General features: G+C 38.8%; 3 protein-coding genes across 5 annotated transcripts; 2 read left to right on the top strand and 1 right to left on the bottom strand.

The window, feature by feature from the left end:
* Positions 1 to 9,724, bottom strand: ush1ga (Usher syndrome 1Ga (autosomal recessive)). Of its 3 annotated transcripts, XM_005744298.2 has the most exons (6): positions 9,661 to 9,724; positions 6,715 to 7,943; positions 3,383 to 3,836; positions 1,355 to 2,151; positions 755 to 806; positions 1 to 623 (listed from the first exon to the last, which is right to left on the bottom strand). In XM_005744298.2, the coding sequence occupies exons 2-5, from the start codon at positions 6,876 to 6,878 to the stop codon at positions 803 to 805; spliced, it is 1,419 nt and encodes a 472-aa protein (XP_005744355.1). In that variant the 5' UTR covers positions 6,879 to 7,943; positions 9,661 to 9,724; the 3' UTR covers positions 1 to 623; positions 755 to 802. The 3 variants fall into 3 exon arrangements, with proteins under 3 accessions (XP_005744355.1, XP_013769093.1, XP_005744356.1); XM_013913639.1 differs by having other exon boundaries at positions 1 to 806; XM_005744299.2 differs by lacking the exons at positions 1 to 623; positions 755 to 806 and having other exon boundaries at positions 1,351 to 2,151.
* LOC102214643 (otopetrin-2-like) lies at positions 9,682 to 12,525 on the top strand. The gene is made up of 6 exons (XM_005744301.2): positions 9,682 to 10,117; positions 10,209 to 10,345; positions 10,440 to 10,498; positions 11,041 to 11,183; positions 11,271 to 12,112; positions 12,204 to 12,525. The coding sequence occupies exons 1-6, from the start codon at positions 9,682 to 9,684 to the stop codon at positions 12,372 to 12,374; spliced, it is 1,788 nt and encodes a 595-aa protein (XP_005744358.1). The 3' UTR covers positions 12,375 to 12,525.
* Positions 12,526 to 14,191: 1,666 nt separating this feature from the next.
* On the top strand, positions 14,192 to 17,551 carry LOC102215101 (Golgi apparatus membrane protein TVP23 homolog B). The gene is made up of 7 exons (XM_013913640.1): positions 14,192 to 14,273; positions 14,423 to 14,490; positions 14,576 to 14,720; positions 15,218 to 15,307; positions 16,692 to 16,817; positions 16,909 to 17,037; positions 17,139 to 17,551. Exons 1-7 carry the CDS (start codon positions 14,262 to 14,264, stop codon positions 17,163 to 17,165), a joined length of 597 nt encoding a protein of 198 aa, XP_013769094.1. The 5' UTR covers positions 14,192 to 14,261; the 3' UTR covers positions 17,166 to 17,551.
* Positions 17,552 to 20,276: the final 2,725 nt, after the last annotated feature.

Here is a 20,276-nt window from a genome sequence, read left to right as displayed (position 1 = left end):
ACATTTGTTTACAAAAGTTCAGATAGTAAACATTAAAGTGCTACTGAGCAAAGGTACATTAATATAAAGCACTCAGAGTAAACAAAAACAACAAAAACGCAATTTCATGATCCCACTTTAGTCTAATTCTACAGTGACATGTTACAGTGTAGTATGCACTTATTAAAAAAATACTGTGGTATTAGATTTTACATCACAAGCGTAATAACAACAAAGGATTGGCCTTCACTACCAGTGGGCTACTCTAGACCTGACGTGGCTGTCTGTATGTAAACATATACAGAGACAAAATATACAAATACAAGTAAATGTTACTTCAGTTACAAATAGTTATTAAAAATGCTGTTACAGCTGAAATCACACTAGTGTATTTCTAACAACATACGCTTTTCAGCAAATGCACAGGCACAAGCAATGCAGGCACATGAGGTCCAGGTTCACCCCGAGGGGGTTAAAAAGGTTCAGGGGACACAGACCCCACAATCATCTCTCTGTTAACTGTGCCAAACGGCATACAATGTGCACAGTGCTACACTCAGATAAGGGTCTTTCAGTTTGTGAAACCATGCAGCACGGGGAACTCCAATAAACCAAACAGAGATATTTTCAGTGATCATCCTGAGCTAAAAAGACAGTAAAGGAATCCTGTTAAGGATTTACAGTATCTCATGCTTGATATATTCATCATGACAGTGTCCTTTTGGGTTTAACATCCAGCCCATATGTGACATTTACTTTGCAATGCTCCACTAACCTTTAAGGCCGGATGAGCACACAGCAGGATGGGTGACCACATCTTTCGTTATCTGTAGAAAAGAAAGAAAAATAATGAATGTTTATAAAATGAAAGATTCTCTCAAGAGCTATAACAATAAGACAACAAAAAAGGTCCAGAAACACAGTTTTGTCTTTGTGTTTTGGCATGTGACCTAATACCCTAAAAGATTGATTTTGATTATTTCAGCTATACTTTTTTCTATATCCAGCTCTTCAGTTTTAGTGATGATAGCAAAATGCAGACCAGACAAGCATTTTTTCAGGATGGGATGTTTTTGACTGGCAGTCATCTGACCTTCGTCACAACTAGGTATGTGCTTCACTAATAAAGACCAAACATTAGGGAGGAAAAGAAATATCTAAGATTCATCAAGACTAATGCAGTAGCTGATCTATTAAAGTACTAGAACAATAGCAATAGCTACAAATAGAGTTAGAAATTAGCAATAGCTCTACACTATATGTGCAGCACATCAGTTTCATGCTCCATAGTGTTTCATATCTGAACTATGTTAAACTGCATTGTACCTTTTAAAAAAAATAAACTAAAATTGAAACAAAAAATCTCAACACTCACAATTCTGTGTCCTCGATGTAGTCAGGCTCAACTAAAGTCTCTCGTCGTCTCTTACAGGCATCTAAGATCTTTTTCCTTGGTCCTAAGGGTATATGGATGCTCTTAAGGTCATGATCAGAGCACAGTAACAGCGCTGCAAGGTCAATCTTCTCCCTTTTGAAGATGGAGAAAAAGTCGTTCATGCTCTGGGTGGCGAGGAAGACCTCCAAAGGGCTTGTATCAGGCTCATCATCATCATCCAGCCCTAGTTCAACTTCTTCCCAAGGCAGTTCTTCAACATTTCTCTCCTGTAGGCTGCGTGCACTGCCAATGCTGTCTTCATCTAGACTTGGGTATTGCTGCAATCGACTGCGTAAACGCACATTATTGCCTGAACGGGCCACACTGGCTGCATCGTGACTTCTAAGGTCAAACATTCCTCCGCTCACATAGTTCCTCCTAAACACCATGGTGCCAAGACCGGGTCGGTTGAACAGGGAATCGTGTCCAGAATCAGTGCTGATCTCAGAATAGTCCACATCTGGTCCATGGAGGTCTGGCTCACTCATGGCACGTGAAATGGCATCGTCATTGTCTCTGGGAAACATGTCGCGAACATTGCGCCGGGCACGATCCTTTGGGTTGACATAAGTCCCTTGTTTGACAAACATGACATCATTACCCAATTGAAGTCCAGAGAGGGAGCGCACACTTTTCCTACCATCTTCGTAGATTTTAAAGGTGCCATCTCCTTGTTTTTTCTTCTCCAGCTTCTTCTGGATCTTTGTCTTCCCTCGGCTTGTGGCATGGAGAGTTGCCTGATAGGATAGTAAGCATGCAGCAATGAGGCGCACATCAGAAATGAAAGACTTCCATCTTAAAAGCTTTTTCAGATTTGAGACAAATATTCTTAAATTTTGTGTCTATCTTGCATTAGTAGTAACACATTTTAATTGATTTATTTATGGTAGATATTTTTCACACTGTTGCCATCCTTTCTTGGTATATGTGTTTTGAATTCTTGGATGTGCTTCCATGCAAATTGAAATACACTGTCATTGTATTTACTACTGATAGCTTTTCCCAAAGCAATACATTAATTTTACTTATATGTCTTGACATCTTTGAATGGATTATCATGAACTTTTGCACAGTTTCACCAATCCATCCATAAGTAATCCATCTAGATCAGGGGTGGGCAATTCCAGGCCTCGAGGGCCGGTGTCCTGCAGGTTTTAGATCTCTACTTGGGTCAAAACACCTGAATCACATGATTAGTTTGTTACCAGGCCTCTGGAGAACTGCAGGAGATGTTGAGGAGCTAATTTAGCCATTTAAATCAGCTGTGTTGGTTCAAGGACACATCTAAAACCTGCAGGGACACCGGCCCTAGAAGCCTGGAGTTGCCCACCCCTGATCTAGATACTGTTAAGACTTAAAGTTAGGGATGTGGCAGCTTAACAGACAGGTGGGTTAGCTAGCTGTCTGGTTTTCTTCACCTGTGTTGTTGCTGCTTTTTGAAGGTTTTTCATGAAAAAATCTGAAGACAACATTTTGGCGGTACAGACGAACCAAGAAGTTTGTCATTTTTTGTCAATTTTATCAGTTTGTCACCAATTAGTAGGCATGCGCATTGTACCTGTCCAGTTTAAAGTGGCAGCTAACCAAGCTTGCTACATATTTTTTAGCACACTATCCTGTTCATATACAATCATTTCTGGCTACAAAGCACCAACGTGGCAGGAGTCAAAATGCTCACGATGAGGAATCAAAAAGCAGAAGACTTCATGGTGGTTACATCCAACTTTTACATACAGTTTATAGTCTTTCACCACTTGAAGTGGCTTATGCCTTATAAAGTGTAACATATTTTGTCTGTGGCTAAACAGGTATAGCAGCAGTTCAAGCCAGTGGCAAGGAAAGGCCTGGAAAAGCATGAAAAAATATAGAGTTGAGAACTCTATATCCTTACTCTTTTCAGGCTTTGCAATTAAGAGAAGAAGCTCTTTCTAGGTGGCAACAATCCAAAACAAATTACAAACAACAAACCTGGGAATATGGCACACTGACAGTGGCTGTGTTTAAGTTGAGCAGCTTGTGGCTAAGAGAGCTGCTCGTGTAGCTGGAGAAACTCATGACATCTGATGCAGACGTCTCAGAAACTTCCTTGTAAAACTTTCTCTCCATACGTTTGTGGTGCTTCTTCTGCATCTTCATGCATTCTTTGATTCGCTGTTCAGCATCACGAAACGCCCGATCCTTCAGCTTGCTGACCAGCTTGGGATTAAGGCTTGTCTGCTTGGCAGCGATGGAATCCAGGTAGCGGACACAATCCATGTGATTCTTCGTGGCAGCCATGTCCAAAGGTGTGTGGTAGTCATTATCCAAGCACCATATGTTGGCACCAAAAGATACCAGGAAGAAAAGGCAGTTGAGGTGACCATTGGCAGCTGCCAGGTGGAGCGGCGTGTTCCCCCATATGTCACACTTGTCTGGGTTTCCCCTGAAGGTCACAAGAAAAGTGTAGACACATTTAGAAAGTAATTTATTGACTATTTGGACATTCTTATTCAAAATATGTCAATGTCAATTCAGTGTCATTTTTATTTTTATACATTTAAAAGCAGCAAAGTTGACCAAAGTGCTTCACAAGTTAATGAAAAAGAGAAAAAAAGACATGAGATGAAGTAAAACACAATATATTTAATTAATTTAATATAAAAAAAATGAGGTAGAGGATTCTTTCTTTCTGACTAGTGTTCAGATATCTCACTTGTGAGTAATCATGTGATTTTTGACCGTGATTTCACCACTGAACTGATGTTAAATGGACCTCTTTTAATCATTTAAACCTTAAGAACTACATTAAGTTTCAGCAAATAACTGTTGATCTTCTGTAGTTTTGATCAATTGAAGAATGGATCAATTCTTTTTTCCACAGTGGAAGCACCATAATTAAATGAATCCTTTAAAAGAAACAATTGCCCTTCACTGACATTCCACGACCTTAGGGTTACCTCTATCTGTGTTGTAATGTTGCTGTCAGTCTGTAATATGACCACAAGCTTGCTGGTGCCACAGCTACACTACCTGTATCTTATTACAGGAAACTGTAAAAAGAATGAGCGCGTGAATGGCAATGTCACACTAAAGTCCACAGAACAAAACACATTGTTACAGCTGAGTTAGATTACTTTGAGGGCAAATTTTCCTTTTTTTTGCCCCTGCACATTTCCTACAGGTCGATTACGCACATTAGAGCTCATTATCATCATTTTTTACAAACTAGCATCCCATGAAGAAACTTTCTAGTAACTGGTCAAAAACAGCATGTATTCATAATGCACAACTTATGTGTGCCCAGTACACCTAAACCGAGGTAAATTTATTTTAGGCTATTATTTCTGTGGATTTTTAAAAAAGTATACAGTCTTTTGCTGGCATCACTCTTCCTGTATTTACATTCTTATTGAACTGTCTTGTATCTTATCCATTTCCTCCAATACAGCCACATACAGAGTGCTGATACCAAGGACATGAAACTACTGTTGAAGTGAAGCTGTATTATTGATGGCTGCTGTTGCACAGTTTTCATTGGGAATGTATGTACAAAGTCCCCCAGAGCTTAATTTAGCAAATCACACCACCTTTATGGACAGTAATAGATTTAAATATGCAGCTTTAAAAACAAGCATTATTTGAGTTCATGTGAAGAGTGACTTTTGTCAGTTTGCATGAGTGAGTGTAAACACCAACCACCCAGAAAGTAACAATAAAACAGAGATTAAACAAAGGCATCATTATTGCCCTTTTGTGCTGTAAAACACTGAAACGACATTATCTTTTCAACTCGGGTAAAAAGATAAATTGAAATTAGATATTCAGGTTGCACGTTGAGATAAAATACTTAGAACCTTCTACAATCTCTATACTCTATATACCATACAGTAGCTGCAGTAAGGGGCCATCTAACTTGATAGGTTTATGTATGTAATTTATACCTGTCCTTGTAATGTCGATGATTACAGTAGAGCTCACATTTTCCTCATCTGCTCTTTATGACATTATGGGCTGTTTGCTTCTTTACTCCCTGTGACAGTTTGATGTTACTGCATCTGTAATATACTTGCCAAATACGGCAGAAGAGGCATCTTTCCCATGAAGCATGTCAGGCAGCATTAAACTTATCTTATATAATGGGGTCTCTTGGGGTTGAATTATTGCAGGATTTGATGTTTAGTTTTAGCATCACATGTCAATCAGTAGTTTATATGTGCTCTTATTAGCAGAGGTGCTTAGCCGCTATCACCAGATGATAGTGTCTGGTCTGCTGTTGAGAACGTTTCAGAAACACTTTAAATTCATAATGGCCCCATTTGGGAGGATTGGGGGGGGGGGGGGATGCAAAACAGGTCAAGTAGATGTAATGATAAATGGGCTGTTCCATGTGAACACCAATCACATTTGTAGATTTTGCTCAATATGGACACCGCCAAAGATGCAACAGCTCCCTAATATGATCTAATTTGCTATTAATTCGATAATTATTTTTCTATCACTGGAATTACATTTTCAAAATATTACGGAGGGAATAGAGCAAACTGTCCAAGACAAACTGTTTTAAGGAACTTGCATCATCTTATCATCATGGAATCATGCGCGTCTGTTATAGGACAAAATAGATTTTCTTTCTACATGTAATTCTCTGATTCTGTACTACATAGCATGAAATAACATCTCCACATCATGAGATGACTTTGAGCAGTGTCATGAGCTGAGCTTTTAAAATTTATGGTAGAGTGCTTCATTTGAACATGACACATAACACACGCTGTTATTTGAAATTCAGAGCTGTGTGTGACCTGAAAATAGATGGATAATAAGGGTTAAAGTGGCATCACAATGTTGGATGTTGAACCTCAGCCAAAATTCCACAGAAACAATGCCACTGTCTAAATTATCTGTTTAAAGAGGTTTTGTTCTTATCAAACAAAGATTTAAAGTCTAAATTAGAATATTAAGATCCCCCCCATCTGAAGACATGTTTATTCAGATTTTGTGGATTTCTCTGCTAATACGCTATAAATATATTCATATTAAAAGGCAGCCTCTATATTTTTAAGACCTCACCTAACAGCATATCTACGTGGCTATTTTCTGTTGGTGAGACTGAAATTAGGTTACAGTAAAGAAAAACATTGTTTTAGTGTTATTTCAGTGCCTGTTAAAAGTCTTGTAATAAGTGTAAACATTTTATGGTTGTGCTACAAAAACGCCCGTAGTTTAAGCAGCCATGTCAATTTCTGCAGAAACATACGGGCTTATGCGTCATGTTTATGGCCCTTTATCATTTTGCGCACAGTCTCATAAATCATACTCACCCCCTCGACACAATCAGTCGCAGAGCTTCCAGGTTGCCGTGATAAGCTGCCCATAACGTCGGTGTCATGCCATCCTCATCCGGCGCGTTGAGATCCTTCCGAGTTGCCTCTTTAAGTAGGTCCAGGTAGCCATCCCGGGCCGCCTTATGGTATCTGTCATTCATGGTGCACAATTAAGTCACCCAGCTCGACCCCATTCCGACGCGTCAATATTGCTACCATCGTCTTCTTCGTGTGGGTACACAATGGTAGCTGAGCGGCTAAGGGGGCAGTTTACCCCCCTTTTCACTCAGAACCATTTGGTCAGATCAGACATAGACCGCAGTGAAGAACGCGTCGGTGGTATCCAAGGACGCGCTGCAGTACAGTGCTTCCGGTGGCCGAAAGGTCCCAATTCGCCCAAACAGATATACAGCTGATATATTATTTATTTTTAAAGTGACATTCAACATGTCAGGGAACAAGACATGAAACACGCTTTACTCTGCTAAAAAAAAATAGCTGCCCTGGTTCTTTAATGTATTGTGATATTTGAAAATGCTATTAATATTTCTTTAAGTTTTCTTTATTATTTTTTTTTTAATTGAGTAATAAATCTTATTAAATCTACTAAAATAATTACACTAAACTACACTAAAGTTGGAAACAAATAAATTATTGACCTCATACCAGTTGGAACACAGGGGATAAAGATTTAGTTGATTTGTTAATACTGTTTAACCTTTTGAATAAAGTATTATTCATGCTTTAAACCTTATGCTTCGAAGGGAAAAAAAAGCAAGACACACAAAGAATTATTTCATTAGGACAAAGGAGTGTTTCAAGAAAGAAGCACCTCAAATCTCAGCCCCACCCGAATGAAAAGGGCAATGCTGCCTCATACGTTTGTAAGTTCTCAGTCACGCTACTCAGTTGAAACTTCGTTGAGGACACAGATCTCGATCATGTGCAACATCTGCCACAATTTAGACGATAAAATAGATGGTAGATCACTTTATATCATGGGTAAAATTTGTGGCTGTTCATCACTTTGCACACGCATTCGCATAAATCCTTACCAACCCATTGCCACAATCGCCTGATAACACAACTGATAACACAGACCATAAAATTAGTGTCATGCCATCCGTATCCGGAAGAGATCCTTAAAAGTTGCTTCCTTTAGCAGGTCCAGGAAATCATCCCAGCAGCTTCGTGGTACCCGTCATTCATGGTGCAGAAGTGGCAGTCTGAATGTGTAGAAGCACACAGTGACACAGAGTAGATATCAGTGCTTCTGATGGTCGAGGTGGTCTGAAACTGAGATGACATCTTTGGGGCTCTAAAAAGAAGAAAAAAATCCAACCCGAAACGGAAACATTTCCTGATGTTTTTATTAATTTTTTACACCACATTCCATCTGGTTAGGAAACAAAGACAAAACGTGCTTCACTCTGCTAAATGTGCCATTTTGGATCTTTAAAATAAATATCAATATAAAAAATATTTTAACATCTCTTCGACTTCTCGTTATTCTTTTCAACTCATTTTTCATGGTGTGTGATAAATCTCAATCCAATGTAATCAACTTCATTCAAGTTGGAAAAAATCAGAGATATGAGAGGCATCATTATGACGTGGACACAGAAGACAAGAAGTGTCACTGTCCTTTTGAATCAACTATTGTTCTCACTTTAAATCTCCAGTTAGAAAAATGCATGGCACACAAAGAATGATTTCATTAATACAAAGGATTGCTGCAAAAAAGTACCTCAGATCTCAGCCCCACCCCACTGCAAAGCGCAAAACTGCAGCATAAATATGCACGTTCTCAGTAAGACTACTCAGACTACTTGGAACTTCCATGACAAAATAGAGATGATAAAACAGACAGATCGCTTATTTAAAAGGATTAAAAAATGGAAACAACTTGAAGCACTGAATTAAAAAAAGATATTCACTTAATACAACCTGCACCCATTTAGACATCAATGGATTATTGCTGCCTTACAGTCGGTTCAAATAAATGTATAACAATAGGATCACAGAAAAAAAAGAGGTAACATAAAACCTCAAAAGCATTAAAGAAAGCAAAAATTTGTTTCATACCATTAGTTTTTTTTTCTACTCTGTTTGTTGTGGCTATGCTAGTAAAACTTCCATGATACCCATAGCATACCTGGCATAACAATAAAATGTACTGTATAATATCAAAACACAGCTGTTTATGAGAAAATAAACCAGTTCCTTTTTTTTTTAGTTTCTTTGGAATTTGTGAGAAAACAAGTCTTATTCTTGGAAAAATCCTTTGAACTTTACAGAAACATTAAGTCCAAAACACACTCTGTTTGGAGTACTTTTTGCTCGTAGCAGATTTATTGATATTTATGACTCTTTGTAGATCATACTACTGTGTTTTCTTGGGCATATAAATGCAGTGACTGTCTAGACTGCTCAGAGGATTTTGTTGAGACAGGTAGGCTTACAGGTATCCAGTAACTTTTCACTATTTTTAGCTCATGTCCTGATTTTCGTAAAATCAGGACAGGAGCTTGATTTTTCTCTCTGATAAGCGCCATTTTTTAAATAATATTATACAATTCTTTCACCTGCTCTGTTGTAATTCTTTATTTAGATGGCATGGGATGCTGTTGGTGAATTCAAGAAAAAAAGCACAGCTGATCTAGTTATATTTTAACTGCAGGAGATATTTTTTCTGATTTTGAACACATTACACATTATTGTACACACTATGTGTAGAGCCAGAAGTGCGGAAATAGAATTTTGTTTGTTGATTTAAAAATTTGTTTTGTTTTAGATAAAAAGAAAAAGACCAAATTGTGCTGATTTGGCATTCGTGGAAAGGTTTCTTTTGCGCAGGATCACTCTACTAATAGCAACCAAGACTGGGTGTGGCTGTTAAACCTGTCTTGTCTTATATAGAAACAAATCCAGCAGAGAACTCACCTGTGAGCAGAGAGAGTAGCCATGTCTATCAGCTCTTGCTATGAGTTTAACTGTTTGACCATGGGAAATCAATGTGAACCCTGCAGAATGATGGCCCAGGACAAGGAAACAGAGGAGGTCCACCAGTCAAACAACATAAATTCATCTGGTCAGGAGGGAAGCAAGGATGAACCCGAACTGAAGATCTCTTCTGCAGAAGTTGGGAAGGAAAAAAGCCAAAGTTGGGGATGGATGGGATCTGGGATCATATGTGTAAACATTTTGATCCTGGGCAGTGTCTTGGTCACCGGGAGTACTTATGAAGATATAAATATCAAAGCCCCTCACCTGCAGATTTTCCTCATCACCCTCCTCCTGCTTACCTCCATGTGGATGATTTATTACAGCATCTACACAGCCAGGATTAAAAATGCTGTCAATTACAAGGATGCCCACGCTGGGCCAACATGGCTCAGGGGTGAGTAAATGTTCAGTTCAGTTTAAGTATTATTAGGTAGTTTTATGATTTTTCATCCGTTCTACATCTTCTTTCTTTTTTGCTCCTCCAGGAGGACTTGTGCTGTTTGCAGTCCTCAGCATTATCATGGATATTTTCAAGATTGGCAGCTATGTTGGATACCTCCACTGTGGTTCTGCAGTTAAAGTTGCATTTCCCGTGGTGCAAATTGTTTTCATATTTGTGCAGGTAGAAATGAATAATAAAATGCTCCTTACTACATTTAATCTGGTCTTGATGGTTGCAAAATAATTATTGTAATAATTGTAAAATCAATTTGTAGACATACTTCTTGTGGGTCCATTCCAAAGACTGTGTGCAGCTACAAAAGAACATTTCTTGGTAGGTAATTAAGATATTTTCTACCCCTTTCTTCATCATTTTACTTCCGGGTGGTATCTATTTCGATACAGGGAAAGTAACCTAGTTACTGTAAAATCTGTTGTCCAAGAAGCTGTGAAAAATATCAGAGTAACTTTATACTGGAAATGCTGCAGCCACCAATTATGCTTTTCACTGTCTATGATTCCCAGATCTTCTGAAGGTCTCTTTTTAAAAGGAGGCTATAACCAGTAGTTACCATCTGTATTAAAAGGTGTAGAAAAAGTTCATGTGAATTGTTTTAGTTAAAAAATGATTTAAAAAAAAAAACTCAAAGGAAGTTCATTTCCTATAACAGTGAAGTAAGAGAACCAGTTTATATTTAAAATTTAGATTTGAAACTCTTTGCTTTAAAAGGAATTTCCATGCTGATTAATCAGGATTTAGCTTGAAACTATAACAATAACCTGAAACATTACACTCATAGGTATTATCTGATATGTTTTATGTTGGACTATCTAATCCTTGTTTTATTTTACCTTCTTTTTATCCCTCAATATTAGTTGTGGGCTGATGCTCACCCTCTCCACAAATCTGGTTTTGTGGATGACTGCAGTTGCTGAGGAGTCTGTTCACCAAACGTTAGTTCCCACCAATCTGGACAACATCACTAAACTCACTGGGCGAAGTTTGTACATTAGTAGAGGTAATTAAAGCAGTTTTTAAAAAAATGTACTAGATAAAAGAGTCGGTATGAAACCACAACATAATTCTTTTGTTTCATGTTTTACAGCAAGTTATGGAGACCATGAGTGTAAGTGCAGCCACTCTTCATGTAGCATCTTCAAGGTTGCCTACTACTACTTGTACCCTTTCAATATCGAGTACAGCCTCTTTGCATCTGCTATGGCCTACATCATGTGGAAAAACGTGGGTCGATTAGTAGGTGAACATGGCCACGCCAAAATCAAATTCCGTCTTAAAGGCATATATATCGGTCCTACTTTTGGAATCCTGTTAGTGATCGCAGGGCTGGCGACCTTCATTGCATATGAAATGGAAATGAAAAATGAAGATGCAAAAACCAAAGAAGAAGCATTGATGATGCACTTTGTCATGAATATAGTCATAGTGAGCCTCATGTCTATTGTGACTGTGATTGGCATGATGATTTACAGGGTTGATGACCGCGAACACGTGTCAGAAAAAAGTCCCACACGCAACTTGGATGTGGGGTTGCTGGTCGGAGCCTCACTGGGACAGTTCGTCATAAGCTATTTCAGTATCATAGCCATGATTTCAACAGGAGTCAAAGACCCCCTGAATAGGCTCGATCTGTCCTTTGCCATAATTATGGTGATCCAGCTTGGCCTGCAGAACTTTTTCATCATTGAAGGTCTGCATCGCGTGCCTTTTCACGAAGTGAAGGAACCATCTGTGATTGTAAATCCTTATGTGGTGGAACCCGGCAATGACATGAACAACCACGAAGGCTCAAACACGAACACAGAGACAAGCCCTGATATGCTAGAAGATAACCTGCAAGGCGACAAGATACAGTACAAATACAAACTGTTGTGGAAGCGACAAGTGTTGAAGGAGGTCTGCATGTTTTTGCTCATGGGAAACATCATTGTGAGTACCTCATCTCTCGCTGCCTTAAATATAGTTTTTAAAAATTCACTAAATATTAAGGCTCTCTTATTTTTTATTTTATTTTTTACAGTTGTGGATCATGCCTGCATTCGGTGCTCGTCCTCAGTTTGACCACACCACTGAAACTGAATTCTACAAATTCAACGTATGGGCTCCTGTTGTAAACGTGGGACTTCCTTTTAGCATCTTTTACCGAATGCATTCGGTTGCCAACCTTTTTGAGGTGTTTCTGATATCATAACATGGAAGCGTGCAACTCGTACAGCTGACTGGGTGGACACTTAAACCATTTATAACCTGTGGTTTGTTCCAATGATTTTTCTTTACAAATTTCGGTCAAAACTAACTAATGAATACAGCCACTAAGATGTATCTGATTATTTTTTATATGAAAATGCCCATGTATTTATAATGTTTTCAGAACTGTTTTTGTTTCTGATCTTGTATTAACCGATTTACACTTCAGGCATGTAAGCACAAAATAAACGCATGCACAAAAAGAAACAAGCAAAAAAAAACAAAAAAAACAAAAAGAGTTGTTGTTGTTGTTATTATTAATTCAAGTTTACAATATAAAAGTCAAAGTAATTATTATTCCAGTTTCTCATTTACCCCCCTTCTTTATTTATTGTAAACTAAATAGTATTGGCTTTTTAATTTAACATTAAATGTATTTTTTTCTGACTGTACTCACCAAACCATCCATCCATTGGCTTCCGCTTATCCTTTCAGGGTTGGGGGCACGCTGGAGCTGGATCCCAGCTGTCATAACTATAACCATAAGCAGCCAACACTGTAGTGGTGTATTATTTTGAAATCACCATTGAAAGCTAGGGCTGTTCGATATAATGATATATATCGGATGACGATATAAAAACGTCTATCGTTTCATTTTACGCTATTGTTTGTTTCGTGGTGTCGCAAAATAAACTGTTTACGGCAATATTCTTTCATGGTTTTGATGGTCACTGTAGTGGCTATATTAATTTCTTAAAGTTCTCTCTTTCTCTTATATTTAATATAACCACACATAAACCTTTCACAATAAAGCTCAAGATCCTGTTGAGGGTTTTCAAAATAAACTGAATCACGTGAAAGAGCGGATTATTTACGGATGGGAAGTAAAAAAGCCGCCAGGTGCTAAAAAATAAACCTTAGACTCAAACGTTAGAACAGGCTTTTCCCCACAGCACACCGTGTAATAAATACTCACAAAATAAAACGGTGGCCTTTACAACTTATGTCTTAAAATGTATAGTTTCATGCATCTGTTAAAACACTCGACTCCAGGTACATGACGCGCAGCTGGAAACACTTCCCGCAAGTCGAGCTGCCCGAGATTCACAGAATTTACAGAAAATGTTACATTTTTGTGATTTATATCGTTATCGGGATGATAGATGTCTTATATCGGGATATGAGTTTTGGTCATATCGCACAGCCCTATTGAAAACAGTGAAGACCTTACAATAAACACGACTAGTCAGATCTGCTTTGCCCACGTCTCTTCCTGTATAGCTTAAGAAAAAAAAAACGAATGAAAAAAATCATCTCCCAACCACCATGCACACAAACGAAAAGAATCGGTCAGAAATGTTCACATTTCTAACTTCACTAGCGATTTAAATGGTGCTATAAATACAGAACTTTTTATGTCGAATCACTGGCTGCATTAGTTTTGGGGGGTTTACGCCCTTCTGTTTGAACACTATAGATAGATTATAGATGCCATAATAATTGAAAAAATACATCCCAGCGTTACCTTTGTACTGGCCCAGTGACTGTAAAGGGAGTTGTGACGACTCACCTGCTCTGACACGCGCCGGTGTTGTAGTGTAATGACCAATTAGCTTTTGCCTCTCGTGTTCCTTGCCCTTACTGCCCTTTTTAAAAATTACAAAACAAATAAGTTAAAACGCAACAAAGAAAACGCTTTCCTAGAGCCCGTACAGCAGGTAGGCTACTTATTAATACAACAAGCTTAAAACATAAACGGATAATCTACGTATTTGGGAGTGTCGTGCTTACCTTTGTGTCTGGCAAATTCAAAGCCACACCTTCGTGGGGTCCTTAGCACACGGGTTTGTTTACTACACGTCACCAGGAAGTAGAGATTTCTGGTGCTAAAATGCAGAGACAGGTGATCGAGTTTAAATTTGAGTTGTATCAGTATTTAGAAGAGATTCTTTTTTGAAATAGGCGTTTTAGACTGTTTAATATTTATCAAATAAGAGTAAAGCGCCGTAGCAGGTACTTTTCTCGGTGTGTTTAACTTTGTTCTGGTTTCAGGACACTCAGGATGCCCCTCTTTTTGGAGAAGAGGATGAGAATAACCAGACAAAAAGGTCCAAAATGAGGTAAGATGTTGCACTTAATGTGTTTTTTTTTTTAGCCCAAACCCCCTTAACCACGAAGACTAAATTCTCCATTTGGGGGTTTCAGACATCCTCTGGTGTCTTTTTTCCATCTCTTCTTCCGAACAAGTGCCATCTTGGTTTATCTCTTCTGTGACATTCTCAGCGGTCGCTTTGTTGTCTGCATGGTCACCATCATACTTCTGCTATCATGTGACTTCTGGACTGTCAAGGTGGGTAACGTTTCACCACAGGGCTAAATGCAGTTATATAAGTAGCTGCCACGCACATTTTTTTTTTATATAAGGGAATAGATCGTGCCTCAAGAGTTGGCAGTTCATCTTGTAATTGGAAGGTTGCCGGTTCGAGCCCTGGCTCCGACAGTCTCAGTCGTTGTGTCCTTGGGCAAGACACTTCACCCGTTGCCCGTTGGTGGTCAGAGGTGGCGCCAGTGTCCGGCAGCCTCGCCTCTGTCAGTGCGCCCCACGGTGGCTGTGGCTACAATGTAGCTGCCATCACCAGTGTGTGAATGTGTGTGTGAATGGGTGGATGACTGGATGTGTAAAGCGCTTTGGGGTCCTTAAGGACTAGTAAAGCGCTATATAAATACAGGCCATTTACCATTTACCACTGCATTGTGATTTTTTATCTTTTTACTTTATCACTTATTAGAAAAAAATTACTAAATGCATCTGGAAAAGATTATGACAACTTACCTTGTGGGTTTTAGAATGTATCCGGCAGATTGTTGGTGGGTCTTCGATGGTGGAATCAAGTGGATGAAAATGGGAAGAGCCACTGGGTGTTTGAGTCAAAGAAGGCAAGTAGGAACTAATCAGTTTTGAATGGGTCTAAGGAGCTTGGAAAGAAAAGAATCTGATCTTCTCTAAATTTCTTTAAGATGTTTCACCTCTCATCCGAGAAGCTTCTTCTGTTCTAAGAACAGAAGAGAGAGTCACAAGTTTTTAAGCTTAAAAATCTGTGACTCTCCACCAAAGCCGAAGAAGCTTGTTGAATGGTTTTCAGGGGTTTTATTGATTTTTATCATTATTTTTGAATCGTTTTTATCATTAACCCGGTTTCCCTGGGTCTTTTCCCATATGTTATGAATAAATCTTTTTTTTCTTTGGTACCGGTACTGGTTTTATTTTGTTGTATTCATCCATGACACCTTAAAGGCCGGTCCGTGAAAATATTGTTGGACATAAACTGGTCCGTCGCGGAAAAAAGTTGGGGATCGCTTCCTTAGACTACAATGACCTGGATGACTTAGAACCTTCACAGACATCAGGTATGAAAGGTTTAAACCACCAGCTTATAGATGGTAAAATAGAAAAACAAGGGAAAATGTACATACACAGCCACAACATACAGTCACCTAAAAAAATAGTTTCCACACTCTTACTGCTTCCATTGGAATTAAAAGAGTAAGAAACATCCAAGTTCTTTAAATCAAATGTACTTGATTAATTGATCAGCAAGTGTAAGAACCTCTAAAAAAGCTGTTGGTAGTTTGCTGACCTGTTGATTTTAGTATGTGGCCATGCCAGCAAATTCACTCCAAGGTCAGATCATATAATGCGATCTGACCTATGCAACCTTGTTGCAACATCTTAGACTCTACAGGCCTCAGTTTGCATGTTTAGAGAATTACTGTGTGGCTTATTTGGAAGGTTTTGTGAGAGAAAAACCTCTTCTCTGGTATCTTGGTATCTTAGGCCATCTGAACAAACCACAAGTCTTTAGGAATAATGTTCATTGGACATATTTAAAGAAAACCAAACTCAACATGTCACCACATATACTTCTTACTGACAAGACCTGTGTACCTTGCAGTCAGTGAGTCAACTGTGAACACCTCTGGATGCTAAAGTATTGAAATTGGTCCATATGTCAGGATAATGATCCTAAGCACAACAGCAGATCTACACCACACAAAGAAAAGACTCAGAGCTCGAAAACCTCAATGAATTGAAGCAAATGGTACAAAGAAGAGTTCAACACAACATTGTGAGAAACTCATCCAGAAAACAATCACTTCAAGTTCTTTAACTTACTGCTGCTAAAAGTGGTTCTACAAGCCACTGAATCATGGGGTGGACAGGACAGAGTGCACAGATTTATGTGACATCTTCCTTTTTCATTTGACTGATGGTGATATAACATGTATATATATCTTTAAATATGTCTACTTTTCTTAACAGACGCACAGCAAAAACACAAAGTCCAGCGCAGAATCCCGGGTATTCTGGCTCGGCCTTCTTGTCTGCCCCATTTTCTGGATCCTGTTTGTGTTGAGCACTGTCTTCTCCTTTAATATTAAATGGCTGGTCAGTTTAGAGTTTCAGCGTGTAAGACACATTCCTGACAACTTAAATAGCTGCTGATTATTGGCTGACATCTACTTCTTGTTTCCTCCAGGTTGTGGTAATATTGGGCTTGGTTTTACAATGGGCAAACCTGTATGGTTATGTCAGGTGCAAGGTGGGTGGAAAGTCTAACCTGAGAAACATGGCAAAGAACTATCTCGGTGTCCAGATTCTTAAACGGGTATGTGAATCATCATACATTAGCCCTTCTTTTCTGTAGTTTGTCTAATGAACTTTTACATTAATATTTTCCTCTTTTTTTTTTTCTTTTTTAAAACAAAGGCAACGAAGCAACCAGAAAGTTTTTGAAGTCAGCTGCTGGATGGGCCTGTTTCTTATTTAAAAAAAAGGTGTTTGGTCTTCTTTCACAGCACATGGGTGATTTCAATTCCAGGAAGAGGATTTGGATAAGGAAATCATTCCTTTTATCTTGAGGGTGTGCCACTTTGTAGCCTTTGACAACTCATGCATTTTTGTAGCCTCATGGAAAAATACATTTTACTGTGCATTATTGGGAAAATGTATGTAATTACCTGCTACCTACCCTTTTTATGGTGTTTGATATTGGGTATTGTAAAGACAAAGTGTTTTGCAGTTTAGCTGTAAATTTATACAAAAGTTGGTCATTTTTGTTAAGGTATGTTTATGGGAAATTATATGTTATGGTAAATAAGAAAATAAAGGTTTACTGTCATTTTTGGGTTGAAATTTGAATCTTACCATTGTGGTAGTCCAAATATATTATTGTCGTCAAAAAGTATTTAAAAGGCTTAGGAAAGATTCAGCATGTCTATACTCTCTTAAAACACTCTTGTATGTGTCATGAGATTTCGTCATGTGACCCATCAGATTTTTTATCCAAATTGTCACTAGGTGTGAATGTGCGAATGAATGTGAGTGCGAATGGTTGTCTGTCCCTGTGTGTTGGCCCTGCGACAGACTGGCGACCTGTCCAGGGTGTACCCCGCCTCTCGCCCTATGACAGCTGGGATAGGCTCCAGCGCCCCCCGCGACCCTGAAAAGGATAAGCGGAAGCGAATGGATGGATGGATGGACCCATCAGATTTCATAGAGCCAGGGACTATTATCTTGTGGTGCTTTCCACCAATAAGAATGTCAAAACTATGAAATGGGTATTGACTTTCTTAGCTGCTCATTAACGCAAGGAAAAGTAGCAGTAAGTCAAACAAATAACCACTTGTTATCACCAAGGCATACAGAAGTCCAAACCAGGTGCCACTGTTGCCAGCTAAGAGGAGGAAACTGTGGCTACAATTTTCATGCAAATTGAACAATAGACGATTGTCTCAATTTCTGCTGTAGCACTCCGATACTAGGTTAGAATATGGCATAAACAGCATGAAAGTATGGATTCATCTTGCCTCCTGTCAAGGAGGTGGCGGCGTAATGGTATACAGGATCATTTCTTGGCACACTTTGGGTCCCTTAGTACCCACTGCCACGAAGCTGAAATGATCTCAAACTGGTTTCCTGAACATGACAAAGAGTTCACTGTACTCAAATGGCCTGCGCAGTCACCTGATCGCAATCTCAATAGGGCATCTTTGGAACGTGCTGGAAGGAGAGATTTTCACCATTGAAGTGAAACCGACAAATCTCCAGCCAGCATGTAATGGTATCAGGTCAATGTGGACCAGAAACTCTAAAGATAGTTTCCAGCACTGTGTTGAATATTCCATGAATAAGGCAGTTCTGGCAAAAGAAACCCCAACCCAGTACTTGAAAGCTGTATCTAATAATGTGCCTGATGACTGTATATCGTCCCAAATTCTAAATATGAACATCCTCACAATTTAGTAGTGTTGTGCAGATAAACAGAGGTCCAGCTACTAGCTAATCTCATAAATATGTCAAAGAGGAAAATCGATTAATAACGTTGTCGCCAGACTGCAGGTGAATCATTCAGCCACTTGGTGGCAACAAAGGAACACTTGGGTTTAGCAGATCTGGTAAATATGTGGATATAATCACAATAAAGAAACCCTAAAAATGATTTTTAGTTCATGGTGAAAGTTAAATGTCTTTATTTCTCTTATTTTTAGAAGTATGCAATAACATCTTTTTTGCTAAACACCCAAAGACACAGTACAACTACACATTTGCACACATCTGTAGACATCTGTAATTAGCATATCATAGTGACAGTGTGGTTTAACTAATCTAATACACACATGCAGAGGGTTTTATCAGTCATTGCAGCTGACATGTACCCTAAGATTTAGCTTTAAATAAATGTAGTTTGGTTTTAAGAGCAGCTCTTAATGCACATCAGTTATACCAGAAATCAAAATGGTTAACTTCACATTTATAATTTAACATTATTACAGTCATCATAACAAGGTATCCAAGGCCACCAATGAAATAGATCCAGAAAAAAGTCTTGTCCAACATGTCGGCAAACTTGTGTTGTCTCTCCTTTTCCGCTTCGTTGGTCTCATGAGTTTCCAAGTATTTGGCCACTTTTCTGAGTATTCGACTGTTCTCTGAGCCATTCGGCTGGATGGTGCTAATGTCAGCTTTAGTTTCTGGAGGGATTGAAATCATAGTTAGAATAGGTTATGCCATTATTATTAAAAAAAAAAAATCAAGCCTCAATAAACATCAAGACACCTCATACATAGTAACAATTTAGTTTCAATATTTGCAGGATTTGCTCTACAGTCAAGTCTTCCTCACCCTCATCCTCATTTTGTTCCTTGTTTTCTGTAATTTTGGGGGCTGATCCTTTGGACCAACAGCAGAAAACCAGTTGGCCTTCTAGGGATAGCCTAGTAGTTAGCATGGACACCAGCATGCTCACAACCAAGAAGATCAGGCAAATACAGAAGTGGGGTCCTGCAGCACAAACAAATTAGTCAGGTTTTTTATTTAACACCCAGTGTGAGGCCATGTATACGGTTTGTTTGTGCACATGTTTCTCCTTGTAACATGACTCACGGATTATTGGGCTGCATTCACTGTCTCCAGGGAGCTGGCTATTTAGGATATTGATAAACAGGGTGAAGCTGAGCACCAGGGTGACCTTGAAAGCATTGCGTCCTCCACCTCGCAGTGGCAGAGCAAAGCTGACTATATCAACAAAAAGGATCAAATAACTGGGCAGCATCAATGTTAAGAACGGGTTGGTAGGTTTGAGTTTTAGTTCCACCTTAGGAGTATAACAGAAAACATAGCAGAAGGAAATAAAGTAAGTGGCTTTTCATTTTTGAAAGAATCTTTGTAACACTTGACATTTTTTTACACCTATGTATGTTAGCCAGTGTTCAATTTAAAGATGAAAAGGACGTTATCTAAGGATGCAGCAGTTAATAAGATAAGTCCTTTCTTTGCTCGTCCTAGCTGTTGAAAAAATGTTGGGTCACCATCATATGTGACAAGAGAACCAGCAAATCCCCCCCC

Source organism: Pundamilia nyererei, unplaced genomic scaffold (genome assembly GCF_000239375.1).
Source record: "Pundamilia nyererei isolate P.nyererei 1_Seehausen unplaced genomic scaffold, PunNye1.0 scaffold00142, whole genome shotgun sequence".
In the NCBI taxonomy this organism is placed as follows: domain Eukaryota; kingdom Metazoa; phylum Chordata; class Actinopteri; order Cichliformes; family Cichlidae; genus Pundamilia; species Pundamilia nyererei.
Note: the sequence above shows the minus strand (reverse complement) of the source record. Positions and strands in the feature narration are given on the sequence as shown.